The sequence below is a fragment of the Mizuhopecten yessoensis genome, unplaced genomic scaffold (assembly GCF_002113885.1).
Source record: "Mizuhopecten yessoensis strain PY_sf001 unplaced genomic scaffold, ASM211388v2 scaffold2383, whole genome shotgun sequence".
Lineage (NCBI taxonomy): Eukaryota > Metazoa > Mollusca > Bivalvia > Pectinida > Pectinidae > Mizuhopecten > Mizuhopecten yessoensis.
The window spans coordinates 495,548-522,595 of NW_018404519.1; the positions used below are offsets into that span (position 1 = coordinate 495,548).

Consider the following 27,048-nt stretch of genomic DNA (forward strand, 5'->3'; position numbering starts at 1 on the left):
GGGGAATCTTGAGAACGGACAGTAATTAATTTGTTAGGGATTGAAACTGAAGCACATGCTGGTATGGATTCGGTTAAGAAGTTTACTGCTTCTTGCAGAGAGGAATTTTCTATATTGACTCGCCAGTCGATTGCTCCAAGTTTGGTATTGAACAAATGATAATCGCCCTGATTATATAACCATATTTTCCTGTTAAAGGTATAATTGCATGTGCATTTAGGGATATCTAGGTATATATATATAGGGCAATGATATCAGTCTATAGCTGGTAGAAAAGATTCGCCAACTGATACTTTTTTGATAATGTTCGCGTTGTTAACTATGAATAAATCAAGTAGAGAAGAAGATGATTCCGTGAAGTTTGTAGATTCCTCCACTAATTGCGTCAACGAATAACGACCAAGTATATCATTGATACGTATTGGCCTGTTAGTACCTGTATAGTTCAAAAGATTTTCATTAAAGTCCCCCGTTATGAAAATGTTACTAATATTCGTATCAATTGCTAGGTCTATAAAGTGTTCTATAAGATGCCATAGTTCATTACTAGAGTTTGGAGGTCTATAAAAAGTTCCAGTGAGGATGTTAATATTGATTATTCTTAACTGTAGCCAAATACATTCAAGATTCATAAATTCTAAATCATTACGTCTATGAATATTTATATTTCTGTTCACATACACTGCTATTCCTCGGCCAATGCGGTTGTATCTACTATTTAGGAATGGTGGGTGGAATCTATCAGATAGCAAATCATCAGATGTTTCTGTTACAGAGTTCAGCCATGTTTCAGTAATAGCAATTATATCAAAATTTTCAAGTTCAGACATGATAAGATCTATTTTAGGTAACAGACTTTGTACATTATAATGAACTATTGACAGATCACACCTGTTATCAAATGACACAGTACTATAGGATGAAATAGAATTGGAGTCGTTCACTGACGGACCGGGGTTCAGTTCAACGTCTCCACAGCGATATATCAAGTATACCAACCACAAAATGTAAAATGATATTATGGAACTGATATTATGGAACAAATGAACAAACACAAAAATACGATGTGAAAGTTATAACTTACAAAGGTTGTTTGCTGTTTTTGCTTGAGATTGACAGTTGCATTTATATAGCCTTCACATGTCAAAAATAAAAACATGATAATTGGTAGGTCAAGTTTATCATCAAAAGGAAGAATAGAGTGACCCTCTTTTTGGAATGTGGAAGAAAAGCTCTGGTCCCATGCATACCAGTTCTAATGCGGTGATACAGGGTTAAGCTTTATACCTATCAAACATCGTGTTTAGTTCCTACTTTCTTCACAAGGTTACTATTTACGCAACTTAAGCATACATATCTAGTCCATACTTTCATCAAATGTTTTTTATTTACGCCAATTAAAGATACATTCCTAGTCCCACAATCATTTATAGTTAGTATGTTATACATACCACAGACAAAGAGACGTCGATGTCAGCTTGAAACATCAAACCACAAACATAGAATCAAGATAAGATTTCCGACCAGGGTATTACAATACGGCCTTCCCCTCTGCCAAAACAGGACTTCGTGAAGCTGATTAAATGTTTGAAATATAAATGACCAATACGGTGGTTACAATGATTTTGAAAGTATGATCATGGTGCAGGAAAATAGATTTTTCACGGGTGGAAGAACAAATTAATCGATACCCTAAAAAAATCTCTTTGATAAAACGGTTAAATATAAAGTAGGATAAAGGACAATTTCGTCAACGGAATGAATAAAAATACAACTGAATTCTATAAAGTTGTGTCAGGCCCCATCTTGATATGTCTTGTTTCCATAGATGTGTATTGTAAGTATAGGTTTTCATGTTGATCACTGAATGAGAAAATCTTATAAAAGATTACAGACTGAAATGGCAAAAAGACTCAATAACCAAAGCGGAAGATGAGTTGAAACAAGCCAACGAATCCACGTAGATAGGTGTCAACAAATCAATGGTAGAAAATAGGGGTGTCAAACCGGTCAAATTTTGGTAACAAGTTACTCTGATATCTGTAACAGGGAAATATATCAGTTTTATCAAATTGATAGAATCCAATATCTTATCGGGGAAAAATATGATAAAATGTTATTATAAATTCAAACAATAATTGCCCGATACGAGTATACACTATCAGCTAGGTAAATTGTCAAGGTCACTGAGTCGTATGTGATTGTGGATAGGTGCACATACACTAGGTGACCTAGACTACCAGCAAAATATTCTGCACATATAGATTCTATAATGAAAGGAACTGTAAACGGAGCGAGGTGTTCCGAACGCAACAATGTACCCGAGGTGTTTCGAATAACCATTGGCTGAAATACACATATTTGGACTTATTACCAACTTCGGAAACAACAATTGTATAAAAAAAAAAATCATAATCTATCGACATTCAGAAAAAGACTGCATTAATACAACGGTAAGTGTGATCACTGAAGTCTCTATATACACCATACAAATAATGTTCAACAATAACATAGTCTCGATGTTTAAAGCAAAAGTAGGTCACACAATTCTTATACGGAGTAATTTTTTCCCCTGAAATAGCCTACACTGTTCCATTTTACTAAGAAGAGTGTGTCTTCGATAACTTTTTTTAAAAGTTTAATCGGTTATTGTTTATCGTCATCAAACATTCACCACGGTTATTGTTTATCGTCATCAAACATTCACCAGTATCAGATGATTTAAAAATGGTAAAATGACTGACAAGGAAGTAAATAGTGGTAGAAGAACATTCCATATTGGTTTAAGCTATTCTGAGAACTACTTATTTGCTGGTTCTATAAACAGGATTACTGACGTATACGTCGATTTAGAGAAGGAGTTGTGATATGATACAAACAACTGACAAATATTTTCGACTCATTTTTAAATAATTTTCTGTTTGATTTTTTGTTTATTATTTTGTTTTTACAATTTCATTTAATCTTTTTTCATAAGTTTCAAATAATGAATTAAGATGTGCCACAATCAAGAGCTTGACAAAAAATAAAAATGCTGCAATAGTAGCAATCTTTTAACTTGTGTCAATATTTTATCTAGTAATTCAGTGTTCTGGACTTTGACTTCCGGTTTGGTGTCTAAATTAGCTAAACCCTTTTTTTTTGCTTTGTATGAAATAAGCTTGTCCTAATGTAACGGCAGTCAGTTGAAGTTTTGTCTATTTCGATGCTGTTGTTTTCATATATATACTAGTATATATATCATACAGAGTCTACATAATTCAAGTGTTTAACAAATTTGTATTAAACCATGCACGAGTGATGATTATATAGTATTTATGGTTCAGTTTTTATGACTTATGATGTAATAGGTTAGTCATAAATTACTGCTAGTGGTCTTATTTTTAAATAGTTTTACTAATATTAGATATTTGAATATCTTTATTAAAATTTGATAAATGACGCATAATTAAACCCACTTACTCGACCCAAGGACTTAATTATATCTATGATTGGATATTATTCACATATTAATTAACAAATTCTAAGCGTAGCAGGACAAATCATCATCAACCTGATGAGGGAGACTACACCTTTCCGACGATGGAGTAATCCCTGCTGATCACATCAAAAGTAAGCTTGTAATATGATTTGTGTCTCCGATCATGTCTTTGTTTCAGTTCACATGGTTTCACTTTTGAACTTCCATTAATGTACTGAGTGTCAAACGGATCAGACATCAATGTATGCCTTATCTTTTGATTTTAAACAACAATTATAGTAAACAAAATTGCGTAAGAATAAAAACAAATCCTCATAGTTAATTGATATTGAAAAAAATAAGAAAAAATAGCCTTTATTAAGTATACTTTAGTATTAAAGATAAGATTGGATAAACTAGACGATAGCAACAATGAGTAAATTACATGTTCTCCTAAATATAAACTTATTTGTGCACTACTGAATCCAAGTATCTGAAAACGAAAATCATATAATTATAGTTGAACATAATAAAAATACACGAACATAAACACTGAATAACGCAGATGCTATTTAATCTGGATATGTAATACATCATATACGATACCGTATAACAATATACCAAAACAGTAATAGGCCTAAACTGGAAGGGATTTATTTCGTGCAGTGGCATCCTCCATTACCGGGAGTAAGGACAGCGAGCTAGGCCAGGATGCTGCCTCGGAAACAGAGATAGATGACGAACATGACCTTCCTCTAGACTACGAGCTCAATGTTACCCTAGATAAGATTGCCCAGCAACTCACCGACAAGGATTTAGACAGGATGAAGTTTCTCTATTCAGGTATACATTAAAGATAGCCAGTATGGTTTGGTGGTTGAAGTGATATAGGTAGAAGCTTGTTATGTGTTAGAATAGATTTTGTTTAAGTAAAGCTAATTGACAAATTAAATTATTTTCATTTATATAATTCGTCATTAAATGTGTAAATAAGGTTCGTTATCGCAATTATTCTGGCATGCAATCAGATAAAAACAGAAAACATAGCGATTGGAATAAAGTAATCCCATCAACATCCATTAATAACATCTATATTTGAAACTTTCCCAGGAGAATGCGGATTAGGTCGCCGTGTCCAGAAAGAAATCACAACTCCTCTGCAATTTTTTGATCACATGAAGCGTTCAAGGCGCCTTGACAGGAATAATCTGCTTCACGTCCAGGCTTTATTATGGAACCTTGGAAAAAAAGATTTGTACAAAATATTTGTGGAATTTGCAAGGCAATGTAACCGGGCTCCTCTACACTTTTACTCTAACGACATAGATGAAGGTAATTTTGATGAAAATAATTATCTAATACGATGTATGTAAAATATATCTTTTGTAAGACAGCTCGAACATAAAATGTATTCACTAACAACACAATGCATATGAAGATATATGTAAATCATTTGTATATTTTCTATAAAGATGTACATTACATTCTAACGTTGTACATAGGACTTAGTCAGGCAGACTATAGCCAGTAGCCACACTAATGTGTTCTGTTTTGTTAATTTTAATACATACTATTTAGGTGACACAGAGCGCTCGCCTGTCAGGTTCCATATCTCGGGAGTCACGACAGACCGCCGACAGATCCAGAAACTTCAGGGACTCCTGGCAAAGCTCCTCGTTACACCAGAGGCGACTATTGCCTTGAACGGAGTAAAACCTTTCCACAGCATTGTAGTCACCTTCCTCATACCGAACAGTGCAGTGGCCATCCTCAAGGATCTCACGTCAGAAGAGAAAGGGCTTCTTCAACAGTGTGACGTCGATTGTGTGTTTATCGGTGAATTCAAAATCAGTATCAAAGGTACTATTTCAACTAGCAGGGCATATGCTGTAATATTACAAATGGCCACTAGTATAATGCTACCGACATTTTATAATCTTTATTTACCTCATTGTTACCTCGTTTGCAATCCGTCCTCTTCCAGTTCGGTTATTGTAATCTTAATTGTTAATGTTATAATGTAAATGATCATTATTTGTAGACATGAGCCGGAGAATATTTTCTTTTTACCATCTGACTTGGAACAATTGAACATTTTTTGTGTTCTAAAAATGTGGTACATGTATTAGGGGTGTGCGAGTGGGAGTGTGGTAGGGGGTTGACAGGAGCGGGGGTTAATCCAATTTTTTTATGTTTTAATTATGTAAGGGGGAAAATGTTCTGTACAAGATTTTTTGAAGGGTAGCAGATATATGTGAGTGAATATTGATGCAAATTAAATTTGTTAAACTTCTTATCTCGTGCATTATGTATTTAACGATTGAATTCTTCTGAACCTCATCAGACTACATATACGTTTGAACAATCCGCTAATGGCAAATTAATCATCTGTGTCTGAATTTTATATTTTTTTACTGTATGGATTTATTTATTTTTTAAGATGAAAAATTTGAAACCCCAGAAAAATTAAATGAACGTGATGAAGTAAACAAGCTGCTAAACAGGAACAAACAGCTACAGAAAGATCTCGAAGACACTGAGACACGATTGATCCGTAGAGAGAAAGAACTGGTCAGTCTCCAGCCGGCTGTCAGTGGTTCGGATACACCTGATAAAAGTCGGTGTATTTACAGGCGATCAACCAGTGGTTAGTTCTAGTAGAACGTCCTTAGGAAATAAACCTTTTGCTACTGTTACTTTCCCCATGGAATGCTTGACCTGTTCCATAACATTCAAGTATATTTTAACATTATTATCCCCTACCAACGAAAGTTAGAGGGGACATAGGATTCCGCCCGTACGTACGTATGTTACACTCTTTGTCATCGCTCTACCGACTTCATTCCTCAACGGAATTTCATAACACTTCATACAAGTGTGTAGTATGTCAATACTTTGAAAATGCTTGCGTTTCGGGTCTCCACGTTGAAGGTAAAGGTCACTGTTACTATTTATAGATTTTTTTTGTCATCGCTCTATCAACTTCATTCCTCAACATATTTTCATGAAACTTGATACAAGTGTTTGGTATGGCAATTTCTTGAACAACTTCGCATTTCAGGTTACTGCGTTAAAGGTCAATGTTACTTTTACTATTTTTAGAAAAAAAACTTGGCATCGCTCTAGCGACTACGTTTCCTTTTACATATGTCACAATGTGTCAATGCGAGGGGATTTGTATCACTTGTGATGCCTTGTTGAATTTGTGGGGATCATCGCTTTCTCTCTTAGAAAAATACCCAAGGTGTAAGGATGACTGACTACAAAAGGTGATATCTAGAATAAACTATAACAAAAAATGTTTTGGATTTCTACAACAGTGACCTCTTTTTTGAACATCCATGCAATTTATTTTTTGTCGTGGGTAATATTTTATCATTACACTTGTAGATACCTTGCCTAGTATAGGTTTTGATAACTACACATGTATATATCCTCCGGGGTACAAGTTATGAAAATTATACATGCAGGTTCCAAGATGAAAATTCGGAGAGCATCGAGTCATTATGACGTACTGAATGAAATATCTCTCCGTCTGTCGGATGAGCATAGGACAAAGTTATCAGTGGGATACACCTTTACAACAGAGGAAGAAGACCAGCTACAACAAAACAAACATCATGTGCTCCGAGTGTTGATTGATAAAGATATCAAAGTCGGTAAGTATGCAATTACTCCGATTATTCAATTTCAATTTCAACAAACTTTATTGACAATATAAGCAATAGTAAATAGGATCAGACATCTAAGTCCTCTCTTTAAGGTGACAACAGGTGGTAAGAAACGCAGACATGTATATATACATTGATATGATGATTTGGATAAGGGGAAGTAACTCCTTGATGTAAACAGACATGTTCAATATTCTTGAAATAGTAACCCTTTCACTAGGGATATTTAATTTGAGATATTTACTAGACTATTATCTTCAGTGAATAATATCAAGTATTAGACAATGCGTTAATGGTATTCATATAAGGTAAACTGTTGAGTATAAATATTTGGTGATATTTGATTTATTCCCGCAACAGATATGTATAACACACTAGCTATACACTGCTGAGGAACAAAAGCCAATTTCAGCAAATAGATATATAATTTGTAAGTAGGGTTACACCAACTCCTGCAAATAATATGATAATTATTTAATTAAATTGAAAGTAGTTACTTCATATCATGATGTAAGCTAAAAGAAAAAAAAGTATTGATTGATACAGATATCAAAGTCGGTAATATGCAATTACTCCGACTGTTGATTGATACAGATATCAAAGTCGGTAAGTATGCAATTACTCCGAGTGTTGATTGATAAAGATATCAAAGTCGGTAAGTATGCTATCACTCCGAGTGTTGATTGATACAGATATCAAAGTCGGTGAGTATGCAATTACTCCGAGTGTTGATTGATACAGATATCAAAGTCGGTAAGTATGCAATTACTCCGACTGTTGATTGATAAAGATATCAAAGTCGGTAAGTATGCAATTACTCCGAGTGTTGATTGATATAGATATCAAAGTCGGTAAGCATGCAATTACTCCGACTGTTGATTGATAAAGATATCAAAGTCGGTAAGTATGCAATTACTCCGAGTGTTGATTGATACAGATATCAAAGTCGGTAATATACAATTACTCCGAGTGTTGATTGATAAAGATATCAAAGTCGGTAAGTATGCAATTACTCCGACTGTTGATTGATAAAGATATCAAAGTCGGTAAGTATGCAATTACTCCGAGTGTTGATTGATAAAGATATCAAAACTAATTAGTATGCACATTGTAATAAGTGATGATTGATAAAGAAAACAACAGTCGGTAAGTATCACTTACACTGTTGATATATGAAGATATAAATCATGTTGGTAATTGTGTTTTATATTTTATTCTAATATATATTTCCCAAACGAACACTGTATGGTTGTTTTCGGAATGAAATTCGTCAGTTTGGTATACATAACATGTTCTATGTTTGTTTTGAACTTAAACAGCTATGGAGCGTTCGAAAACACCTATTTTCTTTGTCAAGCAAAGAGTGAAAATTACTCTCTAATACCTAGGTAGTCAGAACGCCGGGTAATATGTTTACCGTCTCTTAGTGGATGTGAACGAGGGCACTATCAGTGAAAAATAATATAGGTCTACCCTATATACAAAAATATCCCCGCATATACTGTCCGATCCACAAGCCAGGCTATCAATTCCGTCCTATTATGGATTACACTGGTTCCATTGGGTACAGTGTATCGGGATGGCTTGCACACATGCTCGGTCCACCGGTGGAAAAAGAGAACACCACGTGAAAAACTCAAAATATTGGCTCCGGATCTGGCTGTCATCACTGTTGAAGAGGAAGATACTTTCAGATACACAGTGTCCCTCTTGACCAATACACCTGTGGACGAGGAGTGGAAGTTCATAAGAGATAGCTTAAAAGGAGACAAAACCCTGATAAAGAGAACAAGCCGTCCTGTTTACAACATCGTCGAGTTGTTTAAGTTAGTACTCATCACACATATTTCTCATTTAGGAGCACACTTAATCTGAGGCCGGTATCATCTGTTGTTGATAACCTCTTGGTGGAGCATCTGTAGCAGAAAGCCATCACAACTGCTCCCATGGTGTATAGTCTTAAAGATGGAAAGATAGATTGACGACATTGTTTTGCAGTAGTCAAGAAAAGTGAGGTAATAAACATATTAACTCACTTAACCTAGGCAGATGCTACAGACTCCATAAGATTAACACGAGAAGAAGATTTTTCATTCCTGGATACCGTTATCCTGAGTTGGCTGACAGTTCAATCAAATTGCTGTTTTGGGGGTAGTTCGTACTGGACAGATGCATAAACATCGAAACTGAACTGGAAGACATGGAAAATGAACAGTGGCATATCAAACAGACCCTGTGTATGCCCCAATGGCCGATAAGGATAAGTGACAGAAAAGTAACAACACGTTGAAAACACTAATGGTGTTCTGGTTTTCCACTTGTACAAGCCATCCTGGTACACTGTACCAAATGACAGGGATGATTTACCAAATCCTATGTAACAGCTGCAATCATATATATATAACAGTGAAACTGGCCGGGGATTGAAAGGGACGACAACTGGTAACAAAATAAAATAAAACTAATCATCTGGATAAGAACGGACGGTGAAAAGTTGAACAGAGATGGGGGGAACACCAGCTGAGTTATCTTTATGACCCCATTTTTACATCCAAGAAAGGGCGGGATGGATAAACATAATATCCGTCCCTCTGACTGTGTACAGTATTAGAGTGTTAATTTGGTGAAATGTCTCGATAAATTATAACAGCAGATTTAATGACTCGGCAAATTGTTGTTTAGCAATTCGTTTTCAATAGTATCCTATATATAGGGTCACACTATCGGTCATTTGAATTCTTTGCTTGACAATGTAAACAGATGTTTCTGAAAGCTAAAAATGAATAAAAATATCAATTTTCAATATTGTTTGTGTTCCAAACAAAGCAGATGATATATGGTCGATTTACCATCATGTCAGAAGTAGTACATGGTTGTAAGATGTCAGAAGTAGTACATGGTTGTAAGATTTCAGAAGTAGTACATGGTTGTAAGATGTCAGAAGTAGTACATTGTTGTAAGCTCACATTGGTATTCATGTACTAACAGAGATTTAACAGTTAGGGATACCTATTCCTGATATCAAAATAATGCTTTGTTCTATTTGTAATTAAAGATATAAGAAACCGAGTCCTTAAGTTGCTAAGGAAACTGGATGACGATTCAATTCTAGAAGAAGCAGAACTTTATCTAAGCAAACTTCCGGAAATAGATATAGATTTGGTAGAAGAGCCGACGTTTGACGAGGAACCGGAACCAGATGCACCAAGAATCATTAGCAACTGAACGTGTTACATTGATACAAAACAAATATGTTTTTTAGATTATAGAAACACAATTTTTATGCCGTTTGTGGTGGTTTAAAGAAACATTTATTTTCTTCAACATCATAAGATTCACTCGTAGGAGGTCAGTGGTAACAATACACGTTACAATTGGATGAGAATGTGTGCCTTTCAAGTGTTACCATATTGTTGATTCATTTGGAAGTGATAACTTGTAAATAACTTGTGTTATCCTGTAATAATATGATAATGATTTGACTTAATTACCATAACACTGTAAAACATCCTTGAAGGATTTTTTTCTCTCCAGAACGTCGGAGATCGTAATGTGCAAATATAGCGAATCTGAAATAAACATTTATATGTTTAGTTATTTTGTAAAACACTGAAAGTAGAGTAATGTAAGAATAATCTACTGATGTGTTTGTATTTAGATGTATAGCCAGGGTGGAAAATATTGGAAATTTGTTAACAAAAGCCGTTTCGGCTACAGTCAGAATTGTTTTCTTTCAACATTTTCGAAATGCTATCAATACCCTACTCGTGAAGGTTAAACCCTAAATCTATTTTGTAGGAATACCTGTTACATAATATAGATCCATGCACTTATTGACTTTAACGCAATAACTATTTCTGACTCGTTGTATATTGTTAAGTCAGTATTGTTAATTGAGTTGAAAACATCACTTAAACGTATGTATGTGTCCAAAATCTATTAATGTTTATCATCAGTAGATGTGTTATGCATTACAAATATATAAATGATATTCCAGAGTGTCGGTATAAACGTTTATTATTATAGTTGATGACCTATGTTTGTTATATCTAATATGTAGATATTTTGATGTTATTGATTGAAGTTATTACTAAGGTCTATGGTTGTGAATTACCATTGTAGTTATCATTAAGGTCTATGGTTGTGAATTACCATCGAAGTTATTATTAAGGTCTATGGTTGTGAATTACCATTGAAGTTATCATTAAGGTCTATGGTTGTGAATTACCATCGAAGTTATTATTAAGGTCTATGGTTGTGAATTACCATGGTAGTTATTATTAAGGTCTATGGTTGTGAATTACCATTGTGGTTATCATTAAGGTCTATGGTTGTGAATTACCATTGAAGTTATTATTAAGGTCTATGGCTGTGAATTACCATTGTAGTTATTACTAAGGTCTATGGTTGTGAATTACCAATGAAGCTATTATTAAGGTCTATGGTTGTGAATTACCATTGTAGTTATTATTAAGGTCTATGGTTGTGAATTACCATTGAAGTTATTATTAAGGTCTATGGTTGTGAATTACCATTGTAGTTATTATTAAGGTATATGGTTGTGAATTACCATTGTAGTTATTACTAAGGACCATGGTTGTGAATTACCATTGTAGTTATTATCAAGGTCTATGGTTGTGAATTACCATTGAAGTTATTACTAAGGTCTATGGTTGTGAATTACCATTGTAGTTATAACTAAGTTCTATGGTTGTGAATTACCATTGAAGTTATTATTAAGGTGTATGGCTGCGAATTACCATTGTAGTTATTACTAAGGTCGATGGTTGTGAATTACCATTGAAGCTATTATTAAGGTCTATGGTTGTGAATTACCATTGTAGTTATTACTAAGGTCTATGGTTGTGAATTACCATTGAAGCTATTATTAAGGTCTATGGTTGTGAATACCATTGTAGTTATTACTAGGGTCTATGGTTGTGAATTACCATTGTAGTTATTATTAAGGTCTATGGCTATGAATTAGCATTGTAGCTATTATTAAGGTCCATGGTTGTAAATTACCTAGTTGATATCTTTTGTACAGATTAAACACTTGTTGTGTTTCATTTACCGATCAGACAGTCAACTATAACCATGAAAAACATCAATGTGATACATAATCAAATTGTTTGATAGATATATCTATTCGAGTATTTTGTACATAATTTTTCATTCATTGTCTTATTCATAATATAAAATGTCTCCATTTTGATTTAAATAAAAATGGCCGTTGTTTTGACCTGTGTTTTCTTTTTAAAACTATATAAAATTCTAATGGTAAACCAAGAAAAAACAAAGGTATCACAACATTTGTGGTGCTCCTGACTGTTTGAATTCCATAAGAACACTTATGTATATATACACCTACGTAAGTCTACCCCAAAGAATAGAACGACAATAATAAGAATATTTTGGTTTAGATATTGTATTATTCATTATGACAACAATATAAGAGTTAAAATTATAAATGATGTCTAAGGGCACGTGCCTTTGTCGACGATTCGTGGACAGATGTAAATGAAACTCGGCGTTTATGAAATATTAAGATGTTTGACACTGATAACATAATACAAAGTAAAAAAAAATATTTGGCGGTCGGGTGGCGCAGTGGATAGTGCACTTGTCTTTCACCAAGGTTTCCTCCCACATTAAGACACCGTGCGCGCTATCAATGTAAGTTTAAATAACCTGTTTCATGATTGTTGTAAAATAAATAAAGTTTATATCTATATCATATAAAAAAACACACCGGAGCATCTACCAATTGACGTGTGGTCGGCACTGTCAGTTAATTGTATAACATCTTTCCTGATTGGTACAGATTATCAGTAAATGTGTCCAGTGAATCGATTAGCTTCTACCGCTTGCCGTATCCTGGACGGACAATTACAATCCTGGACGGACAATTACAATCCTGGACAGACAATTACAATCCTGGACAGACAATTACACAGATCTTTGCTTGGTGTGCTATATTAAATAAATAAATACGACGTATGAGTGTTATTTACAATACTTTGGTTACATTGTGTTCCTATCAAATCAGACACCGTGCACTTGATGGAACAATCAAAGACGTAAAGGCGATGTTGATGTTGTCACGTACTTCCGTCTTGATGCGAGGGCATGGATACCGGCTGTAAACTTATGGACGCGCTCTCCCAGAGCATGCAGATGTGACAACTCCAGGTTTTTGAGACGTTTCAAATTCTCTTTATGTGTGTCCGGAAGAACTTTTGACTTGATCGAGTATTCCTCACGGAGGAAACGATAGGATTTTTGGTTACTGGTTAATTCTTCGCTTTCATTTTCATCGATCTCATCGGCGTTTTCCCCTTCAAAAACACTTTCGTTCTCATAATCTAAATCTGATAATGACGATGAACGCCTTTTGAGTTGGCCCATTTTCTGTGGTCTGGGGTTTTTCTGCTGGTTAACAACACTGGTTGTGTTCACTTTCGCAAATGGATATCCCTGTCTTTGGGTAGACTGTGACAGTCTGTCAGCGCCAACACTTTTACAACGCATTTCCACGGGCGTCTTCCGATTGTTTCTTGGCGGTTGTCGTGAAAAAGCTGATTTCGACCTGTACGACGGTCGTAACGATCCATGTTGTGTTGACTTTGAACTTTGGGTGTCGGAGGTGGATAGTGTGCGGCGGACCTTTTTTGGGTCGTTGGTAGTGTAAATCGGCCTGTTGCCAGGTCCGAAGTCCAGGACATAGTTGCTAGGCACTGTACGCAGTATCCGGTCTGCACTCAATTCATTTGCACTCTTAACAACCATCGAGGACCTGCATCTCATTTGCTGAAATCGCGACTCTTCAAAATTGACCGATTTTAGACCAAGTCCTTTACGGAATATTTCCAAGTCCACCTTTTCCTGGTCATGTTTTATCCCATAGAATTTGATTTCCTCTCTCAAATTTGCCAGTGTTTTTACCTTTGACCTCTAAACAAGGGCGTTCGCAGATTTCACTGGTTGACTAAACTCTTTGGTCAAAAAACGAGTTTTAGGGTCACTTTTAAACAAATGGCTCGCTCGTCGCTCGTAGTCAAGCCTCCGCACGAGTTCTCCCATTGTAACCGGGAACTACCGGATACGTCCGATAACCGAAGACTAGCAAACACGTCAGATATATCTGAAAATAGAGTATTTATATTTTACTGGCAATACACAAACTTACATAGCATTTGGGTGGTTGTTACCGAATGAAAACACATATATACACAAACGCCTACACATAGAATACCCTTTATCTAGCATTCACCACGTTTGCAATGGAATGACACTTTTTATTTGTTTAAACCGATGTATCATTGGACTATAGACCACGCACGTGCATTATTTTCTAACAGACCAACGGTCTTCCAAAAGCCTCCCCCGCAAATGTAAACAAGCAAGCTATGGGACTAGTCTCAGTTACCCGTATTTATCTTTCCTATGAATTTGAAGATTTGCTAGCGGACAAACAAAAACATCGAACCTCAAGATCTTCTTAAAACTTGTAAAGCTCGCGGTCAGAATGTTCCGCCGAATTTTTAAATCTGTCAAATTTTGGTTTCATATGTTGACGAGCAATATCGATAGATTGCTGGATTTGATTGATTGAAATAGTGTACACATATGGTCAAAAGCATAACATCAGTGATAATCATTTATCTTTGGTCGACCAATTTGCGACAGAAAATGAACTGTCCTTCTCAAAAATATATCAATGTTACAAAGAAAAAAATAGGACAACTGTCCACAGGGTCAAAAATGATAAAACGCGATTTGTATTGTGAAATAAAGACAGGCATTACGTGCCAAATGTAAGCGCGCGCAAACAGTCCAATTCCAATGATGGTCACCATATATGCTTATCGTAGGCGTATGGACACTGGGGTAGGCAAACAAGGCTTTCATAACAATCTACTTGGTAGAATAGATATCATCAACTCGTATTTGTATATTATGGTGGAATATATATATATTGGGATTCGAAAATGTTGAAACAATAATCAACTCAATCGCAATGTAATTATTGTTTCAACATTTTCTCACCCTCGTTAAATATTCCACCATAATACACGCGCATACGTTGTTCTTTTCTTTAACATCAATATGTACATTCAAATGAAAACATTATACCAACATGTACGGTATGTTACCTGGATTGTAGATATTACAATCCAAGCTGGTGCACATACGCCTGTTCTGTCGCTAAAGGTGAGCAAGGTAACTGCTAAAGATTATACATGTACATTTGTACCAACGTTGAAAAAGTGAAATATCATACCTTACATCTCACTATCGAACATTTCATTTAATCAAACTTTGCTGATGGTCCCATTGCACTTAACATTTCCACTTTACTATAACGTGTACCTATTTCCCCCTATGAGCGTGCCAAATATTGTCGTAAAATCGATTGTATTCGGTTATCTTAATACTAGAAACTACAAATATGGTATAACTATATATACACGTAAATAAAATAAATAATAATGACTTGTATATTTTTAGTCCAAAGAACATGACTCGCTCGAGGGACATCTCATAACACATTAGACAGAGACTGTATGATATAATCTCCAAATATTTGGATAAAGTCGAAAGACATTTAAAGCTTGTACCGTTGTGAGTTGTGGGTAGAAGAGCTAGCGGAATAGTTAATCATCGCTTAACATAAGATAGTATTTGTGTGTATAGAACATGTGTAAGTACAAACGTCAACATTTTACTCTCTGTATATCATTTATTTTTCCTAGTACAATGGTTACCAGATAACACCTGATATGGTGTAACAAATAGTTAATCTTTAACAGAAACATTTTTTGCTTAAAACGTAAACGAACCTTTCTTTTCGAGATCTATGTAAGTTGTTGTTAATAACAATTTATAAACAAACAGGGAATGATCATTTAAATAATAACTGAATACTTATACTGAGATATAGAGGGATAATCTAATTAGCAAGTGTTCAGAGTTAGTTTTACTTGTTATTGTAGTCAGTGTAAACAATAGATGTGTATTCCTTTAGTGACATACTTTCTTTATGTTACATAAAGAAATACCTTCCTGTAGAAATAACAAACTAACATTCGGTAATGTTAATTAGTTATACTACATGTAATTGGCACGCTCTTCAATGTTGCTATTTAAATGCTGTCACGTGACCCTAGTAACTTTAGAGACATTTTAACAAGTAATTGATATTTTAACAAGTAATTGATATTTCGACATTATTGTGTAGTTAAACAAATCATTATTCCCAGTTCATTACCTATTATGGCCATTCTTGTTTCTGCTTGAAAAAATATTGTATGTTAATGAAAAGAGGTGAAAAATCCAATGACAAGTGAAGGTTTATGTGTGTTTGTGTTTCTCCACTTTACTTGTGTTTAAATATAATTATAAACTATTTCATTACATATTTAACAACTTTCAATCGTCTCTCCTAGTATTTATAAGCTATATAACACAATGATCTGCATGTTTAGCGTTTCTGTATGACTGGTATGTTTGGGGCATTCTGTATATAGTGCATTTTTGTACGTGTGTGAAAGAATGGTATTTTAAATCTACAGAAATCATTTAGTTTCTCAAGGAAGTAAATCAAATATAGAAAGACACTTTTAAAAATCAAACCTTAGCCATGTGTTCAAGTTTAGTTTGATTATCGTTTTAATATTCTTCGATTTATAACCCTCTCGTGATCAAGATTTCTGTTGATTTAACGTTCTATTCTGCACACATAAAATTAACATATGTGTTAAGCTCCTCGTGAAAATAATGCAAATGTCACGTTCTACAGATCAATGCATCTAATAAAAATGATTTGATAAATATGGGAGGTATAAACGGGCACTGACTAACCTTAGATAGGACGTTAATGTATTACGCGGGTCCTCGCTACTACTTCATCTTCACTTAGAAACTCCTGTAGTGTCTACCGAAGTGTCATGAACAACTGTAAGTATACCGGGGATCGCGTGGAGTACCCGCTGTACAGATAGATCTGGTGACGCACGGAGGAGGGCTCATAAATCAGGTTTACCCGTTACGTGTGTGGGTCCCAGGCGACGACAGAGAGAGATGGAGGGTGGTTTGGTAGACATATTGTTTCTAAGCTCTCTTTGTTTATATAACAATACTAAATAATCAGTATGTACATTTATTTTTAACATCACACCTTCCATCCGAACCACCACAAGCTCTGTTGTAATAAATATAATACAAATAAGTATAAATCCATGGCTCTCTGTTAATCGTTTTTGAATTGGAAAATTGCCAAATTTGATATTGACAAAATTTGTTTCTAATCGTTGCAGCAAACTTTTCCTCCCTCCACATCATTTCACCATATTGACTGTATCATTGTTAGGCGTTAATGCCATGGTAGCTTATATAATTACTAGCTTAACACAAAAGTGTATAGAGAATATACCACAGGATAGATACCGAGGGTCGTCATGTCAAACCTATTACACAAATACTTTTTCTGTTTTCTTCAAATATTTTATTTGATGTCTTCTTTCAATCTTATTTCTCAGCAATAGTTGACATACATATCCATGTGAACATACAGAGGTAAGGTTAAACATCCTCTCAACGTAGTAGGGCACCGTATCTGTTCCATTCAAATTTAGGACAATATTAACAAACATCATATTCTTGCATACATTTCCATGTAAATAACTGTTACAACTTACTATCATGCACGAATGTCTCTGTTATACTTTGCTATCATTGAAATCTTAATAGACGTTCCTAACTACTTCATTGTCACTTTAACTACATATTTATGTAATAGTTTGTATCAATATAATTCTAAAATTAGTTTTGTCACTCGTTCAATACCTAAGCTTATTCGCAACTTATATTTATTAACGATCTGTCGGTCTGTTAAGCGGTTTTAATATCTGAACACTGATGGGTTTTAATATCTGAACACTGATGGGTTTTGTCGGACCTTGTTGTCATCCTTGACTTACCCGATCTACTCAGGTGTAAGTGTACAGGTGAGTTTAGGTTATTGATAGGATTAATTAGGAACTAAAGCCTCTATATAATTCTATATCGACCGAGAGACTCGGTTATCACTGTCTATTGACGACATCACAATAAATTCCCGTACAATTTTAATCCATACCGTTAACAATTATCTTAAAGGTAATTGGTTATTTAACCTTCCAGTACGAACCAACGTCCCTTTACACATCAAAATTGTAAAGAGAATTAGAAAGAAGTGTGGGTAAAATGTGTTTTATATAAGCTTACATTTTCAGCAACATGTAATATTTGACAAATATGTGAGAAACGAGTAATGTTTACGAAATAAGCCATTATTACGTTATCATTAATAAATGCTGTAATTAATACTGAAACCAATATATGATCAGATAACTAGCGGAATGGTCTAACAGCCGACATAAACATCTCTGCAGGTTGATGATATAAACTAATCGAATGGTTATAGGACAAACCAAATTATAAGGAAAGAAGATATATAACATAACGGTTTTACTAGCTTTACTCACCCGGAGTTTGACATCATATCCAGGGACTCGTCGTACACCATCTAAAGCCACACGTAACCCCGTCACACTCCAGTCTGTGTTATACCACAGCACAGACTAATGTCCTCACTATACGAGTCTATTCTGTTTAGGTACAACCCGTCAGTTCACTTAATTGTCGACAACAGTAAAGCCATATATTCACTGTCAATAATCAGCTGTAAAAGATACAGGTAAGCTGCCCAGGTATTGTATGATGTGTATTGTGATAAAGGAGGGCTCTCATTGGGTATTGGTGACGGCCTGGGTGTCGTACTCACACCTGACATGCCACAACACATGTTTACACCAGTCAATCATTGCACGTGCACGTGTGACAGCGTAGGTGTCGTATTCGCACCTCATACTCAAAGATACATGTTAACACGACTATCAAATAACACGTGAACTGGTGACGGCCTGCGTGTCATACTCACAATTTATACTTCAGGGTACATGATTATTGGCGACGTTCTTTGTGTCATATTCAAACACTAGTAACTCATACACGTGTAATGGTGACGAACTGCGTGTCATACTCACAATTTATACTCCAATACACATGATAAAACGAGTAACACAGGTCCATGTCTTGTTACATGCGTTTCATGCACGTCCAAATCTTAAAACACGTGTTTTATACACGCCCGGACTATGTGCCATGCTTTTGTCGTACGCCATGTCTTTGGCAACATGTTTCTGCTCACCCGTGCCCGTTTCATGTTATCATGTTTATGCTCACCCGTGCCCGTTTCATGCACGTCCGGACTATGCGACATGCGTTTCGTGCATGCCCATTCCTTATACATCACCAAGCGTTTCATGTTATTATTTTTATGCTCACCCGTGCCCGTTTCATGTTATCATGTTTATGCTCACCTGTTCCCGTTTCATGCACGCCCGGACTATGTGCCATGCGTTTCGTGCATGCCCATTCCTTATACATCATCAAGCGTTTCATGTTATCATGTTTATGCTCACCCGTTCCCGTTTCATGCACGTCCGGACTATGTGCCATGCGTTTCGTGCATGCCCATTCCTCATACATCACCAAGCGTTTCATGTTATCATGTTTATGCTAACCCGTGCCCGTTTCATGTTATCATGTTTATGCTCACCCGTGCCCGTTTCGTTCACGTCCGGACTATGTGCCAAGCGTTTCGTGCATGCCCATTCCTTATACATCACCAAGCGTTTCATGTTATCATGTTTATGCTCACCCGTTCCCGTTTCATGCACGTCCGGACTATGTGCCATACGTTTCGTGCATGCCAATTCCTTATACATCACCAAGCGTTTCATGTTATCATGTTTATGCTCACCCGTGCCCGTTTTATGCACGTCCGGACTATGTGCCATGCGTTTCGTGCATGCCCATTCCTCATACATCACCAAGCGTTTCATGTTATCATGTTTATGCTAACCCGTGCCCGTTTCATGTTATCATGTTTATGCTCACCCGTGCCCGTTTCGTTCACGTCCGGACTATGTGCCAAGCGTTTCGTGCATGCCCATTCCTTATACATCACCAAGCGTTTCATGTTATCCTGTATTGCACATTGTATATAATATTGCATTTAATATAATGGCAAAACTGGTTAAACCGTAGTCAGTATAATGTAGCCGGGTGAAATGCTATGGTGAGTGCCATGATATTACAGTGATATAGCACTATAGCGTTGGCACCAGATCTGCTCTATCAAAAGGAGACAAATACACCAAATACCTAGCCTCCAGCACACATACACACGGTTATTCATACATTACATTCATTGAGGCACGCCCTTAAATGTCCCATTGTTAATAAGACGATAAACCCTATGAATCTAAACAAATACCAAATCAGTCTTAAAGTTTATTGAAGCCATTGATATTTTTACATTTGCAGTCTAAACATCCCGTCAATTACGGTTATTGCATGCTGTCGGTTCTAGTTTGCATGAATCACGAATACATAGCTGGTCAGGAGAAACCAGATGATTAAGAAACAGTGATTTAACACCAATTGTTAATGAATCTTGACTGGTGGACTTTCTGAAAGCGGATGGAGAAATATTCCACAAATTGAAAGTTGCCGTTCCAAAACATCTTTTTGCCGTTTGTGAAGGTACGCGATTTTGGTACATTCAGCAGTGTTTCATATTAGAACCGGAATAATCTTGGTCATTTATAAATAATGGTAATATGACTGATTTCCTGCGATATAAACATGCACGAAAATAGTATCATTAGGTTTGTATCGTACAATAACCGATGGATTGAATGCAACACTGGTTAGACTTATTCTTGCTTTCAACCACTGGTGGCCAGCTGATACAGGAGGGTATTCTTCCTGTCGTCTTTCACGCACGTTTTACGAACGGTCATGATTTGTACCATATTTCGTACATGTTATAGTGATTTATCATCTTTTTTATGCACGCTCATGTCATGCGCCACGTATTTCATATTTCATTAAATGCATGTCTTGCATGTGTTTTATGTGCCTTACCACCATCAATATTCTTGTCAAGAAGGTCGCGTTTAAAGGATTGCTATACTTTAAATGGCTTGTACGTCATTATTTCCCTTAAGGATGTACACCTCTGAGAAGTAAAACAAATCCTGTATTAAACCTCAGAAGAGTACATCCTTAACGTGTTGTCCCTACTGTCCGTTATATGGTACGATAGACTGCCATCTGAAAACATCAAAGTTACCGACCCTTTGTCTCTGCTATAGATATACAGGTATCACACACGTCCGCTCTGTCCCATGGGTGACACCATTTACTTTACAGACCGTTGATTATTGATATATTGTGATATATACAAAGCACCTTTGATCACGTAATGATGGTGAACAGAAAACAACAGTTCCAGATGAGATGACAGAAAAATCATTTTAAATTGATCGTCGACAAAGTAAAAAAATAAATGTATTTCAATATAACAATATATATCCGCGACGTAATTGATCAACATTGTCATGTTCATGGTTGTTTGTTTTATGTATCCTTAAATACTGACGTTAGCCAATATTGGCAGTACAGTTACGCGCTACAGCACAAGGATAATAATGAATATTTATAAATTAAAAATCGACTTGTCTGTTCGATGGTTATCTTGATTTCAAAGAGTACAATACACATGAAGTAAATTAGCTTCCGGTGCGACCGATCGAACATCTGGGAAGAATACCCCGGGATACTTGCATCTGTCGTCATCTTGATCATAAACCCCTTCACGTATAGCCATTCATGATAAAACCCAGGAAGGACATCACGTGTTGTCGGTGTGGAGGTATATAGTCGGAAGTTAGACATCCCATACAAACATGGTTTACAGATTGTTTTTGATATCAGTATACGCGTGTTTTCTCTGAGATACCTTATCCTTTGTCCAAGACCGTACAGATAATACTTAGAGATACGACTGCAGTCTGTACAATAAAAAAATAATCCAGTACAATCAACAATCAATGATACAAAATTCATACACGTGTACATATGAATAATATATACACCCGATTGTTTGTGGTTTACAAGAAGTTTATCTAGACATGCATGGATGATCCAGACGAGAGTGTGGGATTCTGAAAGCAACTTTTATGTCATCAAAGAATTGAATTTCGAAATATTCAAGAATGCCTTCTTGGTGAGGATAGTTTGATAAGTGATGCCAGTCATGTATGTTGGTGAAGAATTCGACTCGTACGACGAGTTTAAAGCACGTGTAACTTCACTTTGTGAAGGTCAAACGTATAGCCTCCAATGTTCTCGTGACAACGTTTCAACAACGCAAGGACGTGCAAGATTTGTGTGTAACCACACTGGGAGTACTCGTGTAAACGTCATCACTTGCAGTGGACTACGTCATAAGCAACGGTGGGTTATTTTACCATGGCGTTAGTTACAAAACACTTCGGCCTTTCGTATCGGACTCATCTAACCTTTACCCTATAATCGATGATGTTTCTCACCTCAGACATTCGTTTGACCAGTGTTCACTGCTTTAATTGTTTTACGCTCACGGTCATGCCCACATTGGTGTCTATAATTAATATGTTCATAGACGGTAAAGTATCCATAAGAAGCGATTAACACCCCTCTTATGAATCCGGGGTTTCCCTCTGTGGTAATAAAAAGCAATCGAAATTCACTTAGGACATGTTAAAAGTAATCCCCTTTTCTCAACAATTCTGTTTTAACTACAGCCTATCTCTATTCCTACCTGTCATAAATGACAACAATTTGATTCACAAGTGTCATATCCGCTTATCTTTTTTTTTTGAATACTATAAAGTAAAATAAAAAGAAACACCCTCTACATTTTCTTGCATATCAGGTAAGTGCTTAAACTTTTAACGAGTTTCATTTTTCCAAGTTTTGGGCAAGACCAATGCTGTCTTGATTGACCAATAAGAGAACAGTTTGACCTGGGTGATCTCGCTGTATTGATTGACCGTCCAGAGAGTACCACTATGACATGTGCCTGGCTATGACCTTTATGCTCAAATAGATGCTTACAACCTTGATGTAAAACCCATTGGTGTCAATACGTGCTTCCTTCACTATGCTGCGCTGGTGTTCGTTGCCGTCGCTTCATGGTCTGCAACATCTTTTGCTGGCTATTAACAACCGACTCTCACTCACAAACTCTTAAATCATTGTATCCCACTGTCGTCCTATATTTTTCAAGATTCTTGTCAAACCAAAATGTTCAGGATTAACGGTTATGACTATGACAATATCATCAGCTAGCACCATAATAAGCTACAACATTTCTCAACAGAACTGTGACGTCACCATGCCAAGCTGAAATCGTCATGATGACTGATAGAGAGAGTGGGAAATGTGTCGTCCTTACGGCTCACATCAACCATGACCATGATATTCGTCAGTAAGTATGCCCATTCATTAAATTATAAGTGTAGCCTGCCATTTTTTCTGTAGAATGTACACTTCTTTAACAATTTGACAATTAGCATCAGTTCAACCGAGGTAATTCAAAAGCCGCAATAGGATCAACGAGTTGTTTAAATAAATACATTATTTCTTTATAAATAAAAGGAATTACTGATGTCATTATCTGTTTATGAACTGTTAAGTCTGAAACCCATAGATGATTTAATTTATTGCTGCAATTCACATGTGACGTTTAAAAAACGGTTTATCGGTTTGTTTACTCTTTCAGAGAAATCTTCTTTCAGTATCCCAGTATACGGCGTCTACACAAGAGTATTAACCGGTATGGACTGACTAAGGGAGAGCTCGAGGAAGTACTGGATTGTCTGGATACCAACAAATTAAAATACCCTCATCTCTCACGTTTACACAGATTGCTGAAAATGACGCCACGAGACAATAAACGTGTCGCGCACTGACCTTGTGACCTTGATAAAGAACGAGGGAACTCTAAAAAAAGCATACTCATGAGTTGCACCAGAAAAGAAGTGACAAGAAATATTGCAGCATACATTAAGATGAAATTTTAGAACTACGTTCTGGACATTTGTTAAAGCAGCAGGATGGAGCTACACACATAAATTGTTCATCAGCTTTTTTTCTAACTTATCGGGTGATTTTATTTTAAAAAGAACATTTCTCAAAATAATAATGTGATATATAATAAATGCCCCTCATTATACCGTTATTTGACTTTAGTCTAGCCACACACACACGGATGGTTTTTTTGGACATCAATTGTAATTATTGCTGACAGGTATATAGGCCTTGATCCACTGATTACGGAAGAACTTGAGATCGTTTAAGCATTCATGTTGTAATATATGGACTGTGTACCTCCCTCCAATAATCACGGGATAAGAAAATAAATCGTCCTTGTATGTCTGTTTCCGGGTTTGCCAGGTAGTGGTAGAACCTGGTCGGTAGGTAAGGTTACGTTAACTTGAATCAAAATTGTATGAATATGCATAGTATCACTAAATCTAAGGGAGAAGAAATATACACAGATAATTTAATAGGGAACGGGGAGGAGGACCGTTTGGCTGGAAAAGGCGGAAAGGATGGGGAGGGGTTAGGGGGAGGTGAACACTATACAAAGTGCAGGTGTAAAATATACCTGTTGCTGACAAAGCTTTACAGAGAAGTGACGATTACACACATTTTCGACTGTCACCAGGATTACTGCAGGTAGTGAAATTTACTATTACTTTTCCCCCAACTATGGCAGGATTGATCCCATTTACACACCACTGTTGATCGTCTGGGTATATTACTCATCTAGTCAATAACTGTATCGAATATCCGTGGTAGCAACGTGAATTAAACCTGGAGTTACATCTCACCTGTTTCTATCCCCCCACATGTTGTAAGATCTAGTCTAATTCACCTCGAGTTAGTTTCAAGGGTCTCCGTGTTGATTTGTCCCTGGACCATATTTTGTCTGTGTTTAATCGATTTCCATTTCGTAATAACGGTTTGTTTATACGTCAATTTATTTATTCATAACATGTGAAAACATGATACGCCTTTAACAGTGACATTGTACGAATTATACTTAATACGAATAAGGAACTAACATCAAGTTTCCAAACTGCCTGTATACTGTATATAACATGTGTTTTGTCTGTGTATGCCTTTTACCTGAATAAATAGTATTATCATTGCAAACTGCTCGTTGCATTTGTATCAGCCTGGCCTGGCCTGGCCTGGCCTGGACACGACACGACACAATTAACTAACCGGATGTTAAATGTTTTCCTATCTGAAAAAGACTGTTACTTCAAAGTTATATCAAATGGAATAAACCTGTATTGCTTTGAATCTCTGATATAGTGTCTATGTTTGAAATGTTCTAGAAAAACAATTGCGAACTGATTAAATCTTATTCATGACCTTGGCTGAAGTTGTTGAATGGCCAAGAAAGCATCAAAACAAAAGAACCAAAAGAATCATCTTGAAATTCTGCATAAAATAAGATAATTTTAACAATATAACTAAAAACGGACGTTTGTTGTGGACGCTTTTCGTGAAATCAAACTAGCTTGATTATTTGTCTTTGTGTTCTAACCAGAGCTCAAATCTTAAATGTCGATTGTTTTCTTTTCATTCTGTTGACTTGGTGAAGGAATGAATATAGATGGAGACGTCACATAGACTTTTGTAAATGAGCACAGCGAGCTGATAGAGAGGAAAAGCAAGAACAGCCACAGCATCCAGTTGAAGATGAGAGAGAGAGAGAGAGAGAGAGAGTAGTACTAATATTAATACCCGTCCTCCTTTGCTCCTCTGTGAATTATATGTAATTTCATATATTAGCACTTTTGATTTTGCTCCATTAGTTGGCATAGGACCGCTTCGTAGCTCTGACGACGCAATATATAAAAACAAAATAGCTCGTCGTCAGAAGCTACGTTATCGCAACTTTACGTGTACATCCGGTTTGATCAGTGAGACAGAACAACACCACCAAGTTTGAGAGAACGTTAGTAGCAATGCTTACTACACTCGGAGAAATAAGGCCATAAGCCGTACGAATATAAGAAGAACAAGAGAGAGAAAAAAATGCATCTGTTGGTATCCAGTTTGAAGCACACACACAATTTCACTTGTGATACAAGCCATCCTGAATCTCCAGCATCCAGAGGCAGGGAACGGGGAAAACAATTTTAAGGGAGCGTTTATGACAAAGCTGTAGATCAGTTATAAGAGCCTTAGCAATTGCTGTGAGAGTGTTGGAGTTTGGGAGCGGAGGCCAGTAGAGTTCATGTTGACAACCAGCTAGCTACAACACTAAGATAGACTAGTGGTAGTCACAGCATCGTGGTAAAGAGGAGTTAAAGAGGAGCGGAATCAGAAGTATGCAAGGACACAAACATGTTACTTGGTTGAAAGGACTCAAATCCACAAACAAAAATGATGTTTTACCTTGACATCCAAGATGTCCGTCTGGGTGCCATGTTCTTCTTCAAATTCACAAACAAGAGAAACGTTGCACAACATAGATCTAAGGAGAACATGTGTACAAAATTTGAGAAAGATCTATCAAGTACTTTCTGAAAATAGCGACAACAAAACTTGTTTACGGATTGACCATAAACGAACCAAAATTTGGAACGCCAAGATTGTAGATGGTCGGCTTTAAAAACAAGAGGCCCAAGGGCCTTAGCAGTCACCTGAGTTATATCATAGATACTGGTAGCTTTATTTTATTGTTTAGATGTGATGTGGAAATCAGCATGTAAACTAAGTGAAATACAATACTTGTCATGTCATCAATGGATAAGAATTTGAAAATATTGGTAAATGTTTCCTTTGGGGCCCCGCTCTAGCCCCTGGGGATGGGGCAGGAATCCTAATTTTACAAAGTAAAACTCTCATTTACCCAAGATGATTCTGACTAAGTTTGAGCAATTTTCTGCTGAAAAT

The 27,048-nt window shown here is 36.1% G+C and overlaps 1 protein-coding gene across 2 annotated transcripts; it reads left to right on the forward strand.

Moving 5' to 3' along the window:
* The first annotated feature begins 1,986 nt into the window (after window positions 1-1,986).
* LOC110445840 lies at window positions 1,987-11,161 on the forward strand. 2 transcript variants are annotated; one of them, XM_021490652.1, is made up of 8 exons: window positions 1,987-2,453; window positions 3,529-3,612; window positions 4,127-4,303; window positions 4,571-4,792; window positions 5,039-5,320; window positions 5,901-6,107; window positions 6,931-7,119; window positions 10,187-11,161. In XM_021490652.1, coding segments are annotated over exons 2-8 (1,248 nt in total). In that variant the 5' UTR covers window positions 1,987-2,453; window positions 3,529-3,611; the 3' UTR covers window positions 10,357-11,161. The 2 variants fall into 2 exon arrangements, with proteins under 2 accessions (XP_021346327.1, XP_021346325.1); XM_021490650.1 differs by having other exon boundaries at window positions 3,534-3,612.
* The last annotated feature ends 15,887 nt before the right edge of the window (window positions 11,162-27,048 follow it).